Genomic DNA, 19,168 nt, shown 5'->3' with positions numbered 1-19,168 from the left:
TCCACCTGCCTCTGCCTCCTGAGTGCTGGGATTAAAGGTGTGAGCCACCACGCCCAGCTCCTTTATGTTTTCAGGTTAAAAAAAAAATAGGGTACAAGTTATTTCTTCAGGGTTTGTAGTTCCAGGTACAGTATTCTGTGGTAAAATACATTGTATTGCATCCCATCAGGAAAAATTGCTAAATGGGTATCTGGTCCTTAATGGAATGCTGAGGTCGAGCCCCAGGGGAAGGGAGGGCAGCATGGTCTTGGTCTTTCCTGTGCTCAGCTGGGTGTTCTTCCTTTCTGACTAGAGCTTGACCTGCAGGGCATTACTTTGGAGCCATAGTCACATACTTACAATTTTTTTTATTGATTGATTTTTATGTGTCTTGAGTGGTTGCCTGTATATATGTAAGTGCACCCATGTTGTGCAGTGCCTGTGGAGGCTAGAAGAGGGCATTGAATCCCCTGGAACTAGAGTGTGAGATGTTTGTTAGCCACCTTGTGGGTGCTAGGATCCAAACAGATCTTCTGCAAGAGCAGCAAGTGCTCTTAGTTGCCTAGCCATCTCTCCAGCCCCTTATTTACTTTTTTACTTTTATTGTTGAGAGATAGTCTCACATTATAGTTCAGGTTTTCCTGGAACTCACTGAGAACACCAGGCTGGCCTAGAACTTGTGACCCTCCTGCTTCAGCCTCCCAAGTGCTGGGATCAAACGTGTGTGACACCAAGCCCAGCTCTAGAGTGAAGTTCAAATGTGGGCATGTTTGTATGTGTATAATTTAATAGAGATGGTTGCTGGTGTTTCACAAATTTAGTAAACACATGTCACCTAAGAGACATCACTGCTTAGAGAATTTACAGTTCAGCTAAGAAATACTCATCAAGCACCTCCTATCTATCATACCTACATCTAGGTGTTAGGGGTGGACCAGAAAGCAAGCTGGGATCCCCTTCTCTGATGTGGATTGATCGATTGATTTAGTTTATTTGCAGTGTGTGAATTAATTCCAGAGCTTTTCAAATGCCACTAGGCCACATTCCCAGTCTGAGGTGGATTTTAGGTTTTTTTTCTTTCTTTTTAATGTGCATAAGTGTTTGTTTGCCTGCATGTAGAGAAGTGTACCATATGCATGCCTGGTGCCCAAGGAGACCAGAAGAGGGTGTCTGATCCACTGGAACTAAAGTTACAGATGGTTGTGAGCTGCCATATGAGTGCTGGGAACCAAGCATGGGTCCTCTGGAAGAGCAGCAAGTGTTCTTAACCACTGAGCCATCTTTCCAGCCCGTCTTGGGGTTTTATTTTATAAAAGAACAGTCAAATACAAAGAGACAGGTGATTCAGGGAAGCCCTCTAAGAGGTGGCATGTTTAAATCAAGGGTTGAATGACGAAAAAGGATCCAGACACAGTGATTCTGAGCAGAGGAAACATCAAGTGTGGAGTCTTACTGGGAGTGTGACTTATGTCTGGTTTCCAGCACTGTGACGAACAGAGTGCTCAGAGAAGGAACTAGAGGTAGTTTACACAGGGATTTTATCAGAAAAGAAAATTAGGCTTTAGTCACACTGAGAAGACAGGGAAGGGAGAGGAGTGTTTGGAAAGGCTAAGTGAGAATAAGGGTGTGTGGTGTGATGGAAAGCTGTAGATATGGTTAATTTTATTTCTCTTTCACCCAACAGACAAAACAAGGCAGACTGATCAGAGTGTCACTTGATCCACAGACAACACCCTATGTCCTGTCTTCCACATGCAGTGGCTCACTGAGGTCAGTTAGATCTGATTGGTGGCAAGTCTGCCAGTAAGTAGGGTGTGCTCCTTCCTACACCAGAAGCCAGCCTTTGAGACTGACTGTCATTTTCTGTGATATTAGCACTGTCTCATGGTCATTGGGTAGGCCTCTTGATTTTTGAAGGATTGGAAAGTGACAGTGCTTTATTTCAGGCCTTTCTGTTTATTACCTAGAATCCTATTCTGAAAAGAAATTTTATCTAATGAATTTTTATTACCTTGAAGCACAATTTGCATAGGCAAGGCAGGACAGATGCTTTATTTCAAACCTTCTGCATTTTTGCTTGTTTTTAAGAGTTTTTAGAATGTTAATGGTCCTGTCTTCTAAAGTAAGCAATGGAGTTTTGTTTGTTGGGAGTTTGTGTTGTATATTTGGTTGTAAGGAGGTTGTCATAAACTCTTTTCATTTTGATTTGTTTGAATTCACTATTATTAATATTCTTTTTGAAGCCTGGATTTTCCCATCCCCGGTGAATGGGAAGCCTTCAAGCTTATTTTGGAGTCCTTCTGATGCAAACTCCATTTGCTTTGCTAATGTATTTGCTTCTAGTTTGGCCAAGTATTTATTACATTTCTCATCTCAAGTTGAGAATAAGTCATTTGTCCAGGAAGCCTGGTTCCTTTCAGTATTTAAGAGACTAGAATCGGGGCTGGAGAGATGGCTCAGCGGTTAAGAGCACTGATTGCTCTTGCAGAGGACCCGGGTTTGATTCCCCTCACCCACTTGGGGGCTACAAACTGTCCTTAACTCCAGTTCCAGGGGAATCTGATGCCCTCTTCTGACTTCCATGCATTGCACGACACGGGTGCACTCACATACATGCAGGCAATACACTCATACATATAAAATAAAAATAATAAATAAAAAAAATATTTAAGAGACTAGAATCAGGGTATAAGGGATGCTCAGGATGACCAGGTTTTTCTCTGTCTCCTTTTCTCCCACAGTAAAAATCTGGGTTCTTAATAACCTCAAGGTGATTTCTGATTTCTGCATTCACATCGTACAAATCATACCAGCAAAACAATACCAACAGTGTCCATAGCTGCTAATGATACTCCTGAAAATGGCATGTGATCTATGGGTGTTCTCAGATTTCTGTTTTGAGCTGTACAACCAGATTACAATACCTTGAAGGTGATGGTATTTCTTGAAATAGTTTTTCATTGTTAACAGTACAATATAGGGGTTAGGGAGATAGCTCAGTTGGTGAAATGCTTGCTGTGTAAGCATGAAGACCTAAGTTCAATCCTTGGAACCCATGTAGAAAAAGGTGTGGTAGCTTGTGCTTATAATCCCAGTGCTGGGGAGGCACAGACAGGAGGATCCTTGGGGCTCACCAGTCTAATTCAGTCTAGCCTAATTGGTGAGTTCCAGGCCAGTAAGAGACCCTGTCCCAAAAAGCAAGGTGGCCAGGCATGGTGACACACATTTTTAATCCCAGCACTCAGGAGGCAGAAGGAGGTGAATCTCTGTCAGATTGCAGCCAGCCTGGTCTACATAATGAGTTCCAGGGCGGCTGTGGCTACAGGGAGACCCTGTCTCAAACAAAACAAAGTGGATGGTACCTGAGGAACAATACCTGAGGTTGACTTCTGACCTCCACATGTATACACACATGTATGGACCCAACCTCATATGCAACAGATGCACGCACACACACATACAAGAATGCAGTATGTTTCCGTTATGTACTTTATGCATGACACATTTGTTCACTTTCTTTTGATTTTTTAGGATAGCCTTTTAAAATTATTGTAAATAATTATATGAAATACTTCATGACTCCAAGTCAAATCTGTGAAGTTAGTTTAAAGAAGTTTTGTGGTTTCTTTCCTCTCTACTGTAATCTCTGAACTTTTCACATGGGTTCTAGGGATTGAACTTGGGTCTCCATGCTTGCATAGCAAACACTGACTGTGTTAGCTCCCTAATTTTTATTCATTTATTAATTTTGGTCTTTTTGAGACAGGGTCTCCTTCAACCCCCCAGCTGGCCCGGAACTCATTATGTAGACCAGGCTGGCCTTGAATTCACAGACATCCGTCTGCCTCTGCCTCCCAAGTGCTGGGACTAAAGTACTACCATGCCTAGCTATATTGTACTGTTAAAATTTTTTATGTGTGTGAGTGTTTTGCCTGAATATATATAAATATGCCATGTGCATGCAATGCCCTTGGAAGCTGGAAGAGGGTATCAGACCTGGAACTGAAGTTATAGACAGCTACCATGTAGATGCTGGGAACAAAATCCAGGCCCTCCACTGTGGGAGACAGGCTTGAGCCTAGGGTGAAAGTCTTACTGACAGCCATACAGCAGGCCTGAGGCAATGGCCTGACTGCTGGAGCCACAAGGAATGCCTTGTGACATTTTGCTCCCATTGGCAGATCATGAGACTGATGCCTAGAGCTCACCATTCCCTAATCACCACCCTTGGATACCTCACCTTTAAACTACTTACTGTACTGTGCACCACCCTTGGATATCTCACCTTTAAACTACTTAACTGTACTGTGCACCACCCTTGAATACCTCACCTTTAAACTACTTGCTGTGCTGTGATTGGACCACTACCCCTATATAAGCTTGTGCCTTCCTGCAATAAACCAGATCTGCATCATTGAACCTTGGTCTCCTGTGTCTGAATGCGGCTCCACTGACACAGTCTCCTCACCAGCCCTGGGGTCTGGACCAGACGACTGATCAGGGGAACTAAGAGAGCAGGAGAGTGGCCATAACTGGAGGAGAGCAGCCACTTGACGACCACAACTGGTGCCCAACGTGGGGCATGAAGCCTCCTGCTGCACGGAGCTGTAGTGTGTCGTTCCTGTCTCCACTGATCGTCTTCCTGAACGGTTCCTAAGTCCCTTTGGGTACGTCTTGGAGGGTGAGTGACCTCCGGTATGGGGAAGAGTCATCCAGCTGCTGCCAGCCCCTGTGGTGCTGCACTGGTTTCTCTCCTCAGGAATAGGCAAATTAGGGTAACAGAAAAGGATGTAACTAAGGTTTTAGATGAAGTACTAGCTCTTGCCCCCTGGGTTGCAGATACTTGTTGCTGGGATCCTGAACAATGGGCTTGCATTTTATTCTTGGCCCGGCGTAGAGAAGTCAGGGAGGGATGCCCACAGTCTGGGCTGTTCTACCCCATTGTGACAGCCATTCTGGCCTCCCTTCAGGGGATTTCCCCTGAAGCCCCTAAACAGGACAATCCCCTATTTAAGGAGACAGATGAGCAAATACAACAACAGGATGCTGGGGATGGCCTGTCCCAGGCATTTCCACTTAAAACAAAACTAATGGATTCTTGTTCTGATAAAACTATGACTGTTAGTGATGCTATAAAAAATAAGGAATTGGGGTTTGAGAGTTCCCCTATGACTGCTAATGATGCTATAAAAAATGAGGAATTGGGGTTTGAGAGCTCCCCTGATGAAAAACAGAAAGTCAAGATCGCATCTGCCCTGCCATTACAGGGTGGTGGCTACCCTCCACCATCTTGTATTAGCTTTGATGGAAAACAGGAAGTTAGGGCAGCCTCTGCTCCGCCATTACAGGGCAATGGCTACTTTCCACCATCTTGCACTAGCTTTAAGGAAGTTCCCCTTCAGTCCACCTACCCCTCCCTTCCGGAGGAGGACTGGAAGCCTGTCCCACCTACGCCCCTATTCTATGATACAATGGGAGATTTTCTACAGTTTTTCTACTTACTGTCAATCAGGAACAACAGAACCCTAATGTCTGGAATCCATATTCTCACGATACCGTAAGGAAGCTGCGTAAGGCAGCAGTTGAGGATGGTATTCACTCCCCCTGGTTTGGTCGGTTATTAGATACAATTAGTCATTCGGCCAGTACCCTCTATGATTGGCAAAATATCACCCATGCCTGCTTAGGGGAAGCGATTTCCTTTTATGGAAAGCAGCTTACCAAGATGAATGTGAACAACAGGTAGAGTACAATAGAAATGCCAACATCCAAAACACTGGAATTGATGCTCTAGTAGGACATGGCAATTTTGAGACTGATGCCTAGAAATTGCCACTCCCTAATCCCCATCATTACCCCAGATGGGACGACCCCGCTTCATCAGCTTTTATTGAATTCTTAGCCCCTTAAGAGGCCTTTGCACAGGCCAGAGCTTGGTATACTGCCTCTCCCTCTGCCGGACCATACCAAGGGCCTCACCCTTCGAGGGCTGGTAGTCAATGACAGGTAAGATCCTGAGAAATGGGATAACCTAAGACAGGCACAGTTCATAATGCTGGGTGACCCTTGAGGTGGGGACAACAATGCTGAGGCAAAGAATCTCCACTGGTTGGCATGGAGTTGGCACAACCTGCTCTTAAGAAAGCTTTCCATTTTGAGGGAGAGGGCTCTTGATTCAGTGACCCCCTGAGCCATTGTACTTTGCCTTAATGTATCTGGACTGATATCAATATGCTATGTATTCTAAATTATACCTCACCTTTAAAAATAAAATTAAAAAAGGGGGGGGAGATGTGGGAGACAGGCTTGAGCCTAGGGTGAAAGTTTTATTGACAGCCATACAGCAGGCCTGAGGCAACAGCCTGACTGCTGGAGCCACAAGGAATGTCTTGTGACATTTTGGTCCCATTGGCAGATCATGAGACTGATGCCTAGAGCTCGCCACTCCCTAATCACCACCCTTTGATACCTCACCTTTAAACTACTTACTGTGCTGTGTGCCACCCTTGGATACCTCATCTTTAAACCACTTACTGTACTGTGATTGGACCACTACCCCTATATAAGCTTGTGCCTTCCTGCAATAAACCAGATCTGTGTCACTGAACCTGGTCTCCTGTGTCTGAATGCGGCTCTGCTGACACAGTCTCCTCACCAGCCCTGGGGTCCAGACCGGATGACTGATCGGAGGAACTAAGAGAGCAGGAGAGTGGCCATAGCCAGAGGAGAGCAGCCACAGCCGACGACCACAGTCCACAAGAGCAGCCACTGCTGTTCTTAACCGCTGAGCCATCTCTCCAGCTCCCTTATATTGAGACAGGCTCTCCCTGTAGCCCCAGCTGATCTGGAACTCTGTGTAGACCAGGCTGGCCTTGAAGTCACAGAGATCCACCAGCCTCTGCCTCCCAAGTGCTGGGATTAAAGGCATGTGCCACTATGCCTGGCCCATATTGAACTCTTAATAATAATAAAAAAAATGATTTCAAGAAATACCATCATCTGCAAGATGCTATAATCTGGTGATGCAAGACAGAAATCTCACACAACCACAAATCACATGACATTTTCAGTAGTACTATTAGCAGCTGTGGGCTCTCTTAGTAGTCTCTGTCTCTCTGTCTCTGTCTCTCTCTCTCTGCCTCTTGCCTCTCTCTTTTCTTTCTCATTTGTTTTCTGAAACAGGGTCTCATTGGCCTCAAACCTACCATGCAGCCTCTCAAGTGTTAGGATGACTGGCATGCATCACCATGTCTGACTACAGTGATATTTTTCTTCAGTAAAGTTTTAATTCCTCGTGTTATTTAAATAGAATTGCTGGTATTTAAGCATATAAATCATACTCACATAATTACCAATAAACCAATCTTTATCGCCTAAATACGTGTCCAAATCCTGCAGAAGATGAGGTGCGTGATGTGTGAGCAGCTCCATGAACATCTGGCCCTATGAGAGGGGAAATATCTTTGTGAATACTAAAGAAAAATAAGGAAATTGTGAATACTAAGGAATAAAAGTCACAGTGTATTCTGCTTTCTCACAGTTATGATCCTTCTATGAGGGTCCTGGAAATCAACATGGGTTATTAGGCTTAGTTGTAAGTGCCTTTTACCTGCTGAGCCATCTCATGAATACTATTAGATTTTTAAAATAAATATTTTTGTCACCAATTTTTATAGTTTCTCTAAGAAATCCTGGAGGTTCAAGCATTTCACAGGCCTTTAATCCAAGCACTGGGGAGGCAGAGGCAGGCACATCTATGTGAGATTGAGGTCAGCCTGGTCTATATAGTGAGTTCCAGGCCAACAAAGGCTACAGGGAAACCATGTCACAAATAAAAGAGAGAGAGAGAGAGAGAGAGAGAGAGAGAGAAAGAGAATATTCTCAGCCCATATTGCCTCCCTCTCCTTCCTTTCCCCCATTAGTCCCCTTTCTTTCCTAGCAGTTTGATGCCATGTTATTGTATGTGTCTGTATGAGACCTGGGAAGCACAGATGAGAGAAAACATGATACTGTCTGACACTGGTGCAATCCGCTTCACATGATTGTTTCCATGATCTGTTTTCAAGCAAAAACCTTGTTGTTTGTGGATCTAGTCCTCTGTTGTTAGATAGCTAGGTAGGTTTTATCACCAAACTGTTGTGAATAGTGCAGGTATGTCTAATCTGTCACTGTGGAGTCCTTTGGATGAATACTCAGGACTGAATACTATCACTGAATACTATGGTAGGCCTGTTTTTTTTGTTTTTAGTCTCTTGAGACACCTCTATGATTTTTCATCTTTCTTAGATTATTTTTATTATTCTGTATACGAGTGTATTACCTGACATGGTGTATGTAAGTACACCCATTTCATGCAATGCCACAGAAGTCGAAAGAGGGTGTCAGATCCCCTGGAACTGGAGTTACAGATGGTTGTTAGCCACCATATTGGTGCTGGGAACTGAACGTGGGTCCTCTGCAAAAGCAGCCAGTTCTCTTAAGTGCTGAGCCATCTCTCCAGTCCCCATCTTAATTTATTATTGTTGTTTTGTTTTGCTTTTGTTTTTGTTTTGAGACAAGGTCTCCCCATAGCACCACCATGGCCAGCCCTCTTAATTTATTACTATTTTTTTAAATTTTTAAATATTTATTTTTATTTTAAATGTATGCCTGCATGTAGGTAGGTACACCTGTTTTGTGCCATGTCCATGGAGGTTAGAAGAGGGCATCAATCCCCTGGACCTGGAGTTACAGAAGGTTGTTAGCCACCATGTGGGTACTGGGAATTGAACCTGGGTCCTCTGCAAGAGCAGCCAGTGCGCTTAACCGCTAAGCCATCTCTCCAGCCCCTCTTAATTTATTAATGAAAAATGATTCCATTATTATTATTATTATTTTGGTATTTTTGAGACAGGATCTCCTTGTAGCCCTAGCTGGCCTGAAACAAGCTATGTAGACCAGACTGGCCTCCAACTCGCAGAGATCCTCCTGCCTCTGCCTGGGATTAAAGGTATGCCCCATCACACCCAGCTTCCATTATTTATTTATTTTTTGGTCTTTTTGAGACAGGGTCTCCCTGTATCCCCAGCTGTCCTGGAACTCACTATGTAGACCAGGCTGGCCTTGAACTCACAGAAATCCACCTGCCTCTGCCTCCCAAGTGCTGGGGTCAAAGGCATGTGCCACTATGCCCAGCCCATTATTTTTTTAAATGTCATTTTGAGACAGGATCACCTTGAAGCCCCAGCTGGCTTGGAAATTGCTATGTAGACAAGGCTGGCCCAGCTGTGTTATGTTTTTAGATTTGGAGAATTTCCATCTTTAACAAAAAGACCCAGTGATTTAACTGCAAGAAAACCAATTTGTTGTATTCTGTAGGGTTAGACTGCCAGTTTGCAATTCTTTCCATCATTGTTGAACCTGATGGACATAAATAAGCCATGGTAAACACCTTGGGACCTAACAGATTTACTCTCCTTAGCCTACCCTTGTGCCTTAACATGAGCTTTGTCTGCCTTGGATATCTTCTCCAAAACACACCATGCACCCCTTTTGATATGTTATGTAAATTAGTATAACCAAATAATAGCCCTAGAAAGGGAGATCCATGTAAGACTCTATACAGCACATATTTTCCTCCCCTTCCCACTTTCTAAACAAAATTTCTCACAGGGTGTGTAGTAGTGCATACTTTTAATCCCTGCACTTGGGAGGCAGAGGCAGGCATATCTCTGTGAGTTCACGTCAGCCTGGTCTACATAGGGAGTTCTAGGCCAGATGGGGCTACAGGGAGACTGTGTCTCAAAAAACAAAGAAAAAAAAAATTCTCATGTTTTACTTGGGTCTCTGAAGTTCAAGTAATTTATTCACAGCCTCTTACTAAAAAGTTTGTGCTTGCTGGATATGATAGTACAAACTGTAAACCCAGCTCCTCAGGAGGCTGAGGACTGTTCTGGGGGACATAGCAAGACTCTGTCTCAAAAAAATAAAACATTGTTTTATTGTTCCTGACGTAAAATGTTTTTGGCTAATTTGAATTGGATATGAACAACATAAATCTAGCCTGAGTGGGCAGGATGAGACTGCTGTGTAGATTTCCAAAGCCTGGGTGCTTTATGTTCTAATGGACATTTCCACATCTTCAAGTCCGCGTGTGTGTGTGTGTGTGTGTGTGTGTGTGTGTGTGTGTGTGGCTGGAGGTTGTATGTAAGGCCTTATGCATTTCATATAAGGACTCCATCACTACCTATATATCCCCAGCTCCAGATGTATATTAAAAAACAAATGTCTCCTGATAAATTCTAGGTGGCCACCCATATACTTAATGGACTCAAAAGTTTCTTGATTTCTCTTTTAGAAGTTGTGAGCAGGCTTCACACCTGAGAGTTACTGCTATGAGTTTTGGGGGCTATAGGAAGGCTCATCTAGTTAGCAATATTTTAAATCTGCACTCTTTTAGCTATCTCCACTATCTACACCATCTTTTAGTGTTAAAACTGAGCCATCAGAATTCCCTCAGTCCTGCTCGCTTCCCACATTGCATAAGCTAAAAGAGTACATATGGTAAGCTCAGGGATCACCCCAGTGACCAATTTTCAGATTAAAATTTTCATTTAATCTCTTAAAACTGGAAATGGAAATTTAGCAACAAATGCAGAATCAACAGCCCTTACTGTATTGTGGATTTCTCCGAGCACATAGGATATTTCAATAAGCCTTGTGTAGTGGCCCACACTTATAATTCCAGCATTCAGGAGGGCGAGGCTGGAGGACTGCAAATTCAACCCAGCTTGGGCTAGGTGGGAAGACTGCGCCTCAACATGCTCACCAGGAAAGAGAGCGTTTTACTGCCCATCTTAACTGCGTCAGTATTTTGATTTAGGAAATACCGCCACAAGGTGGCAGCAACAGGCCCACTGCGGAGACAGCCTAGCTGTGGCACTCACTGCCTTTTTCCTTGTGTACCGGGCAGGTCCTGTTTTTTGATGACATAGGCTGTAACTATTGACAGAGGTTCTGCAATGTGCTCTTTTGTGTAATTTGTTCATGAACCTGGATTGCTGCCATGTCCTGCGAAATTGTTTGTGAGGTAAGTGGTATGTAAGAGCATTGAAACTCTGTAATAAAGCTGGAGTGTTATTCTTACAAACCACCAAATAATATTTTCCTCTGGGAGGAGCCCTCTGTTATGGACCGTCAGCCACAAGAAGACAAAAAAATAGGGGATAGGGGAGAGGAAGCAAGCTGAGAAGGAGATAGCCTAACAGGTCTTCTGCACTCTGAACAAAAATTTTTACACATTTTCTTTCTAAATTGGGGGGTATGATGTATTTTTCTGTACATTTATAGGGAAACATAATAGATAAATGTGGTATCTGACAAATATAAGGAAAAATTAACATTGAAATGTGTAACACTAGTTATAATAGCTAATACTTATTGGACACTTTGTATCTAGCCATATATACATACATTACCATTTAATCTACCCAACATACTTCAAGGGAGAATCTATTATATCTATACTTAATAGGGCATTTCAACTATGAGAAGTGAGTTAAGAGACAGCTAGCAAGAAGCCAATCAGGATTCAAGCCTGTTGTATGACTAAAGCCTAATATGTCAAAATAGCTTGTTGTGTTTTTATTATTAAATTTTAAGCTTTGTCCTGGCTATGTGTGTGAGTATGCACATGCACATGCATGTGTTTATATCCCCTATTTGCCTTACATATATATAAATATTTAAAAAATTTTTTATATGTGTGAATGTTTTACCTGTGTGTATGTAGGTATGTCATGTGCATGAAGTGCCCACAGAGGCCAGGCATTGAATCCCTTGGAACTGGAGTTATGGACGATGGTTGTTAGCCATCATGTGGGTGCTAGGAACCAAACTTGAGTCCTCTGTAAGAACAGCCAGTGCTTTTAGCCAGCTGTGGTGGCACATGCCTATAATACCATCACTTGGGAGGCAGAGGCAGAGGCAGGTGGGTCTCTTGTGAGTTCAAGGCCAACCTGGTCTACATAAGTGAGTTCCAGGCTAGCTGGGGCTACAGGGAGACCCTGTCCCCAAAAGACCAAAAATTTTAAAAATTTAAAAATTAAAAAAAGAGCAGCTAGTGCTTTTAACCACTGAGTCATCTCTCTGGCCCCTATATACATGCTTTTATGTCCAGGTATCTCTACTCAAATCAGAATGGGTGTGCTTCGGTAGGCTGATACGCTCGCTGTTTGTTCACAGAGCTGTCAGCAGCTACTGGCACTTTCAAGTTAGGAGTGTGGGGTCTGAGAATAATAACCACGGTTGCGTTCCTTGCTTGCCACTTCCTATCTAAATATCTTTAGTCAAGGTGTTTATACACTTGAGGATCAGTATCGTGTGGAAAACAAGCACCGTTTCCACCTGAAACGTTGCAGCAGGAGAGGAGTTATTCCTAGTTTCGCGGTTGTAGCGGTGACCAACCGAGTCCTGGAACTAAGCCCAGCGGGGTCCGATCACAGTTCTTTCACTTGTGGCTCTGCACACCTTTCTCTCAGTGTCTTTTAACATGGCAACAAAATACACTTCTCTCACGGGAGAATGGGGCATCTTAGTGTAACAGTGGGGAGTGAGAGCAGCCAGCGACTTGTTGCCTTGGGACCCGGTAAGCAGAGATCCCAGCACTCTTTTCAGTGAGTGGTTAATGTGCCACTAGAGGGCACTGTGATAGTGTGAGGCTGCATCCTTTGAATAATAAAGCATGATTCCTGTCCTTGTGACACTTCCTACTGAAATGACAAAAACATTTTACAAAGAGATTGTGACAAGTATCCTAAAGGAGGCCAGAAGATGGCTGGGGTAAAGAATACCGAGAACTCTGGGTGATGGTAATGGATTTGATGCATACACATAGGTTTATTTACATCCCAAATCCATATTGACGGCTATTTTTAAGAAGATGGAACCTACCTGGAAGAGGAAGAGAGCAGAGCAGGCGAGAGCTACAGAGCTTGAGGCTGTAAAGGTGAGTGAGCAGCACCTGCGAAGGACAGCTGGGAAGAACCTGTGCACAGTCTATAAATACTTGGCTTTTGTGTGGCTTGGAAAATGGCAGGATGTAGTCAGGGTTCACATAAGGGGATAGGGAAGGAGCTGCCACTGATGGGGGACTGTTGAAGAAACAATTTTAACATGAGACTTCCTCCTTCATTTCAGGCTGATGGACAGAACCCCTTCCCCATTTTCTACAGGGGCTAGAGAGAGGCTGAAAGAAGTTGTTTCTGGAAGAGGGGGTGCCATGCATAATGCATTAAAAGTGTGAGAATTAGGTGAACGTACACATGCCGGACAGTACACCCTGAGGCTACCAGGCTTCTCTTTGCACTGTCTAGAGCACAGCCAGGCCTTTAACTCCAGGTAGGAGGCCACAGTCTTCTCTCTTGAACTCTTTGCAGGGCAAGAGGTGACATTGGAAGATAGAGATACTGGGAAGGACCCCAGATGGCATAGTGACATTCAGAATCAACAAACTATCCTCAAACAGGAGATTAATCCCAGGAAAAGACCTGAAGAAACATTCAGGATGATAATAAAGATCTCAAAATGCTCAGCAAGTTGTACACCAAGTGTGTAGAGCAACCAGACAGACAGAAGCAGTGTGACTCACAAGATGGACAAGTTCACACATCTTGTCACCATCATACCTGCTCCTGTCAGCAAGCCTTCAGTTTCACCTTTGAAATACTAGAGGACGTGTTCAAAATAGACAGTGGAACACACAAAGAGGACAGCATCCACGAAGCAGGACCCCTAGAGGAAAGGCATTGCTGGGATGGTAGTAAATGGAAGATCATGATGGCGATTCAGAAACCCCAGAGAACGCAAGGCAAAGAAGCCTCCTGACCAGAGAGCTCCACAAAGAGCTAAAGCCAAGATGACGTCTAAAGTAGAAGGTCCTCTGCTACCATCTCATGGGAAATCCTATTGGGAAGACTGATGGATTGTGTGGAAAGGTCCAGAGAAAATGTGAAAAGAATTAGGCAAAAGGAAAAGGGCAGTCACAACTTTCAGGAGGAAAAGTGAGAAAGGGATGTCATTGAAATACACTACAATGCACAGTTACATTATTTGTATAAACACGCTAATGTAATTACAGAATAATATCACCATGTTGAGAGTCTAGGGAAAGGGAAGGCGAGATGACAAGGTAAGAGATAAATTCTGAACCAAGAGTGGCAACACATACCTGTAATACTAGCACTTGGGAAGCGGAGGGAGGAAGATCAGGAGTTCAAGGTCATCCTTAGCTAGATTCTGAGTTAGAGGCCAGTTTGGGCTACATGAAACCATGTCCAGAAAAAAGAAAGAAAAAAAAGGAAGGGAGAAAGAAAGATTGATTCTTACTGATCCCATAAGAAGTCTATAAAGATGGTCTAAAATTATTAAATCAAGATCATATTTATATATTCTATAGAAATATGGTGGCACACACCTGCAGTCTCAGCACTCAGGAGACTGAGGTAGGAGGATTGGTAGTTAAAGGTCAACCAAGGCTACATGTGAGGCATTGCGTGTAGGGGTGAGTGGAAGGAGGGAGGAAAGGAAGAAGCAAGGAGAAAAAAAATGTGAAAATCCTCAGGAAACATCAAAAGATCAAAAGGATTAAATACCAGATCTGGGGAGGTTAGCATAAAGAGGTAGGGCAGGAAATTACTCTGCTGTATACTTTAGTATAGCTTGATGTTAAAAGTACACATTTATATTACCTAGATCAAAATAACTAATGCACATTCTGGCAGCAGTATGTGGCTAACGGTAGTGATAACAAACTGATGACATTACTTTCACATCTTGCTTTTTCTCCGCCCATGGAAAAAGTGACATGAAATCATCCAGGGTGTCCACAACAGCATCCACTTGACATTGTTCCAGTTCTGTTTTTCCAGCCAAATCTATGGAATAGAGAGGCCATTTTATTCCCACCAACACGATCAATAAGTAGACAGCATACTCATATGGTAGAAAACATAGCAATACAAAGCAGTCGTGAGGTCCAAGAGAAGTGAGTAATGGCACTGTGAGAATGTTCTAAAGCCCCATTCCTGTTGTAAAGCCCTGGCCTTAGCTTTCACTAGAAAGCCTTCACTTCGTTTTTTTATTTTGTTTTATTTTTCTAACAGTCTCCCTGTAGCCTCAGCTGGCCTAAAACTCGCTATGTAAACCAGGCTGGCATTGATCCCCACCTACCTTTGTCTCCAGAGTGCTGGGATTAAAGGCATGTGCTACCATAACCAGCTAAGGCTCAACTTTAAAAACGACAGAATGTCTTAACTGACAACTAGTCTAAGCTCAGTCATGGGACCTTGAGCATTGCCAAGCTAGATTTGAGATAACCAAGGGAACTGCGGCTGCACCTTGGGAGCCCAGTGAGTCTCTTCGTGGTCAGATTCCCCTTTGTGGTTAAACAGTTTGGGGCTGCTGACAGGTTTCTGATACGTAAGAAAGGAGAGTAACAGGGCATTTTCCCACAAAAGGGTCTACATCCTCAAAAGACCATGGCTTCATTCTAAGTCATTTGCCTTGTTATAACCCTTTGTGGGCTTCTATATAAGATATGGGAAGAAATATCCTGAAAGGGAGATGGGGTTCATGATTTGGGAGTGAAAAAGTGTCACTCTGCCTGAATTTCCCACCTGTTTCATATATTCGTAAAACCTTCTTTCAAATTTACAATTCAGGGGGGTTGGAAAGATGGCTCAGCAGTTAAGGCACTGCCTGTTCTTATAGAGGACCTGGGTTCAGTTCCCAATACACTGTAACTCCAGTTCCAGGGATGCTGATGCTCTCTTCTAGAGGCTGTGGACATTGCATGACACAGGTGCACAGGCGTACATGCAGGCAAAACACTTGTACACATAACATAAAAATAAATCCAAAAAATTTTTTTATTTGCAGCTCAGAGCCCACTGTGCTGCCACCTCCTGCGGAACAGCCCAGGCCAAGGCCAATCTCTTTGGAATGCATTCTTTGCTCTGCTAAATAGATGGTTAAACTGCCTGTATCTCTTGACTGAATTCCTTCAGTCTGGGTGAGAATGGGACCCCTGTAACAGCATCTGGTGAGGACCAGCTTCCTCCATCTTGATTTGTTCTTTTCCCCACCCACCTGATTCAGTCAGCACTTTGACTAGCTGCTTATGCAGTGCTCTATTGTTTCTTTATGAAATCACAGAGCAAGTGAGAATATGCATTCTACTTCATACTCTCTTTGACCCCACATACACTGGAGATCATTCCTCACAAGTGCTTAAAGGGCAGATTTGCTTTTTCAGTAACGGGATTTTTTTCAAAGCAGAGATGTTACAATTTACCTAACTAGCTTCAGCTGATGAATGTTGTTTCTAATCCTCTGCTAATATAAACAGTATTACAATTAATAACCCGTGCATACATTATAGCACAATGTTTTTTAAAAAGGGGTGGGGGACTGGAGAGATGGTTTGGTGGTTAAGAGCACTTGCTGTTCTTTTAGAGGACCAGAGTTCAGTTCCCAGCACTGATGCAGAGTGGTTCACAACTGCCTGTAACTCCAGCTGCAAGGAGTCCAATGCCCTCTTCTATCCTCCATGGGCACCCTCATGCATGTACACATATGCGCACAGACAAACACACATATAAATAAATAATCTTTAAAATAAAAATGACTTTTAGTCTTTGCAGATAATTTTTACCGGGAGTGTTTGTTTTATTCCCAAAGGTTAACATTTTAAAACAACAGCAGCTTTTTCCTTCTATTTATTACACTTGTCATTTTTGCTAATAAGTCTTTCTAATTTTATCTCACTGGTATCAATTTGAAGTGGTTCAAAATGGAAGTGATCTACAACGGACTGCGTTTGTATGACTGTATTCATTTACTAAACATCAAGGACCTACGTGCTGACAGTGGATGATGTGTAAATTACTCCTCAGTGAAGCGGTTTCAAGTGAAGGAAAGTGCTTGAGTTACTCAGGTTCCTCTGTAAACTCTGTAATGCTTATGTGTGGTACCAAGGGTTGATTGTTCTTTCTACTGAGCTGATGGGTCCCTCGGAGGTCTGCACAGGCCTTTGCTTTCATCTCTACATGACTCGCATGCTCCAGGCTTCAGCTGTTGCTTTGGGGCAGATGATGCCTTGTTTGACCTTTTTACTTCCTTTTTATTTGGTCTTTTTGAGACAAGGTCTCCCTGCAGCCCCAGCTAGCCTGGAACTCACTATGTAGGCCAGGCTGGTCTCGATCTCACAGTGATCCACCTGCCTCTGCTTCCCGAGTGCTGGGATTAAAAAGTGTGTACCATACCACCTCCTTTGCATAATTTGCATATATTTGGAGTATTCACTTGGGTCCTGAACTTCCGGTAATAAATCCTCAAACGAAGTCATAATACCACATCTCACACCAGCTCTTCCCTTTTCATTCCATAACTACGTGGCTCTGACTGAGTTGGTCCCAACAGTGACTACAATATGGCTAGACAGAGATTCCTTGCATGCCTGTCACATGTGATGGGAAATACTGTAAAAGGTATTGCACGGCAAGCAAAGTTTTTAAAAGAAGAGAAGAAAGAACTGCAGCAGTGCATGGTGCTCTGAGAGTGGCTGAGCCTTCCCAGCCATCTCCTGCCCCTCTCCTGTGCTAACTGTGTCTTCCAGGCCCTACAGTGGCTCCACATTCTTTGTCAGGTTTTCTGCATTCTCCTTATTTTCTGATGCCATCTGGACCCTTTCACCGACCTGTAGTTGTTTCTGCAGTCAAGCTAATCAAGAAAAAGCTGTAGTCAGTATAATCTTCCCAAACTCGGCTCTTCTAGATAAAAACGCAGTTGTTTAAGCAGGGAAGTACATGCTGTGGATCTTCCTAGCCAGATCCAGTGTATTTTTCTAAGTGACTCTCCTCTACCCTGCAAAACTGAGCTTTGTTTTTCTCATGCTATTCTCTCTCTGCCTGTAATACTCTAGTTCAGTGAGTCAAAATGAGGTCCATGTGCTTACAGCCCCAGCATCACCTGTGAAATTGTTAAGAATGCAAATTCTTAGGCATCCTGAATCAAAGTTTGGAAGTCAGGGGGAGCAGAGTGTGTTCTAAGGAGCCTTCAGGAGACCTCGGTGCATGTAAAGGGTGAAGGACACTCCCTAATCCACAGACGCCTCTTGGAGTCCTAGGCGTCCTTTAACTGACTCAGATATCATTTTCCTTTCAAACGGACTTCCATAGGTAGATAAAACTTCTAACCTTTTCACCCTCCAAACACTTTTACTTGTTGAAATATGTGTTACTAAAACACATTTTGGGGGTGTTTTTAAAAACATCATTTTGTTCCAAAAATGGGAGTCTAGTCATTATGGCCCCCTGGTAAGCTCACTGTGCTTGAATAATGTTCACTGTGCTTGGATAATGTGGTGGCAGTGGGGTGGGATCAGAAGGTGTGGGGTGGAAATGGGGATTCCGCAGCTGAAGAACTGCAAAAGAAGCCCAAAGTAGCTTTTTTACTCAAAGTGTGAGAAGAATAGAAGTAGAAAATCGAGCACAGGATGGATATCTCCTCAAGGCATGGGTGCAGATGATACTGAAACAATCCGAGTGCCTACTGAACTATGCCTTGGACGACAATAGAAGCCAAGAAGCCTCCTTTCCTGCCCTCAGCATGGTTAAAATGAAGGATATTGAATTATGAGTCCAGTAGTCTAAGAAATTCTAACCTCGGGGCTGGAGAGATGGCTCAGTGGTTAAAAGCACTGACTGCTCTTGCAGAGGATCTGGGTTCAATTCTCAGCACCCACATGGTGGCTACGAACCGTCCTTAACTCCAGTTGCAGAGGAATCGGAAGCCCTCTTCTGACCTCCGCAGCATTGCATGACATGGGTGCACTCATATACATGCAGGTAATACACTCATACACATAAAATAAAAATAAAATATTTTCAAAAAGAAATTCTAACCTCCATATGCTATAGTATATCTGCCTTAATATGATCTGTCCAATTTCCCAGCTAGATTCCAGAAAGGACATGGTGGGCCAACATGGTATGATATAGGATGTTCAGGGTACAACATAAAGCAGAATTAGGTAGCCTGATGTGGCACATGCCTATCATCCAAGCACTGGACTAGCGGGTACGGGAATATCGAGCTTAAAGCCAATGTAGGTTATATAGCAAGCCAGCCTGGTCTCAATATAAGTCCCTGG

The 19,168-nt window shown here is 43.4% G+C and overlaps 1 protein-coding gene across 1 annotated transcript in view; it reads right to left on the bottom strand.

The window, feature by feature from the left end:
* The window catches only part of Hpgds (hematopoietic prostaglandin D synthase), a 47,465-nt gene that overhangs the window by 1,704 nt on the left and 26,593 nt on the right, over positions 1-19,168 (bottom strand). Inside the window, exons 4-5 of the mRNA XM_008844620.3 lie at positions 14,782-14,891; positions 7,324-7,422 (exon numbers count right to left, since the gene is read on the bottom strand). Of these exons, the coding sequence (XP_008842842.1) occupies positions 7,324-7,422; positions 14,782-14,891 (209 nt within the window). The remainder of the gene's footprint in view (positions 1-7,323; positions 7,423-14,781; positions 14,892-19,168) is intronic.

The sequence above is a fragment of the Nannospalax galili genome, unplaced genomic scaffold (genome assembly GCF_000622305.1).
Source record: "Nannospalax galili isolate Female #2095 unplaced genomic scaffold, S.galili_v1.0 scaffold441, whole genome shotgun sequence".
NCBI lineage: Eukaryota > Metazoa > Chordata > Mammalia > Rodentia > Spalacidae > Nannospalax > Nannospalax galili.
This window is presented reverse-complemented; position numbering and strand designations above follow the sequence as displayed.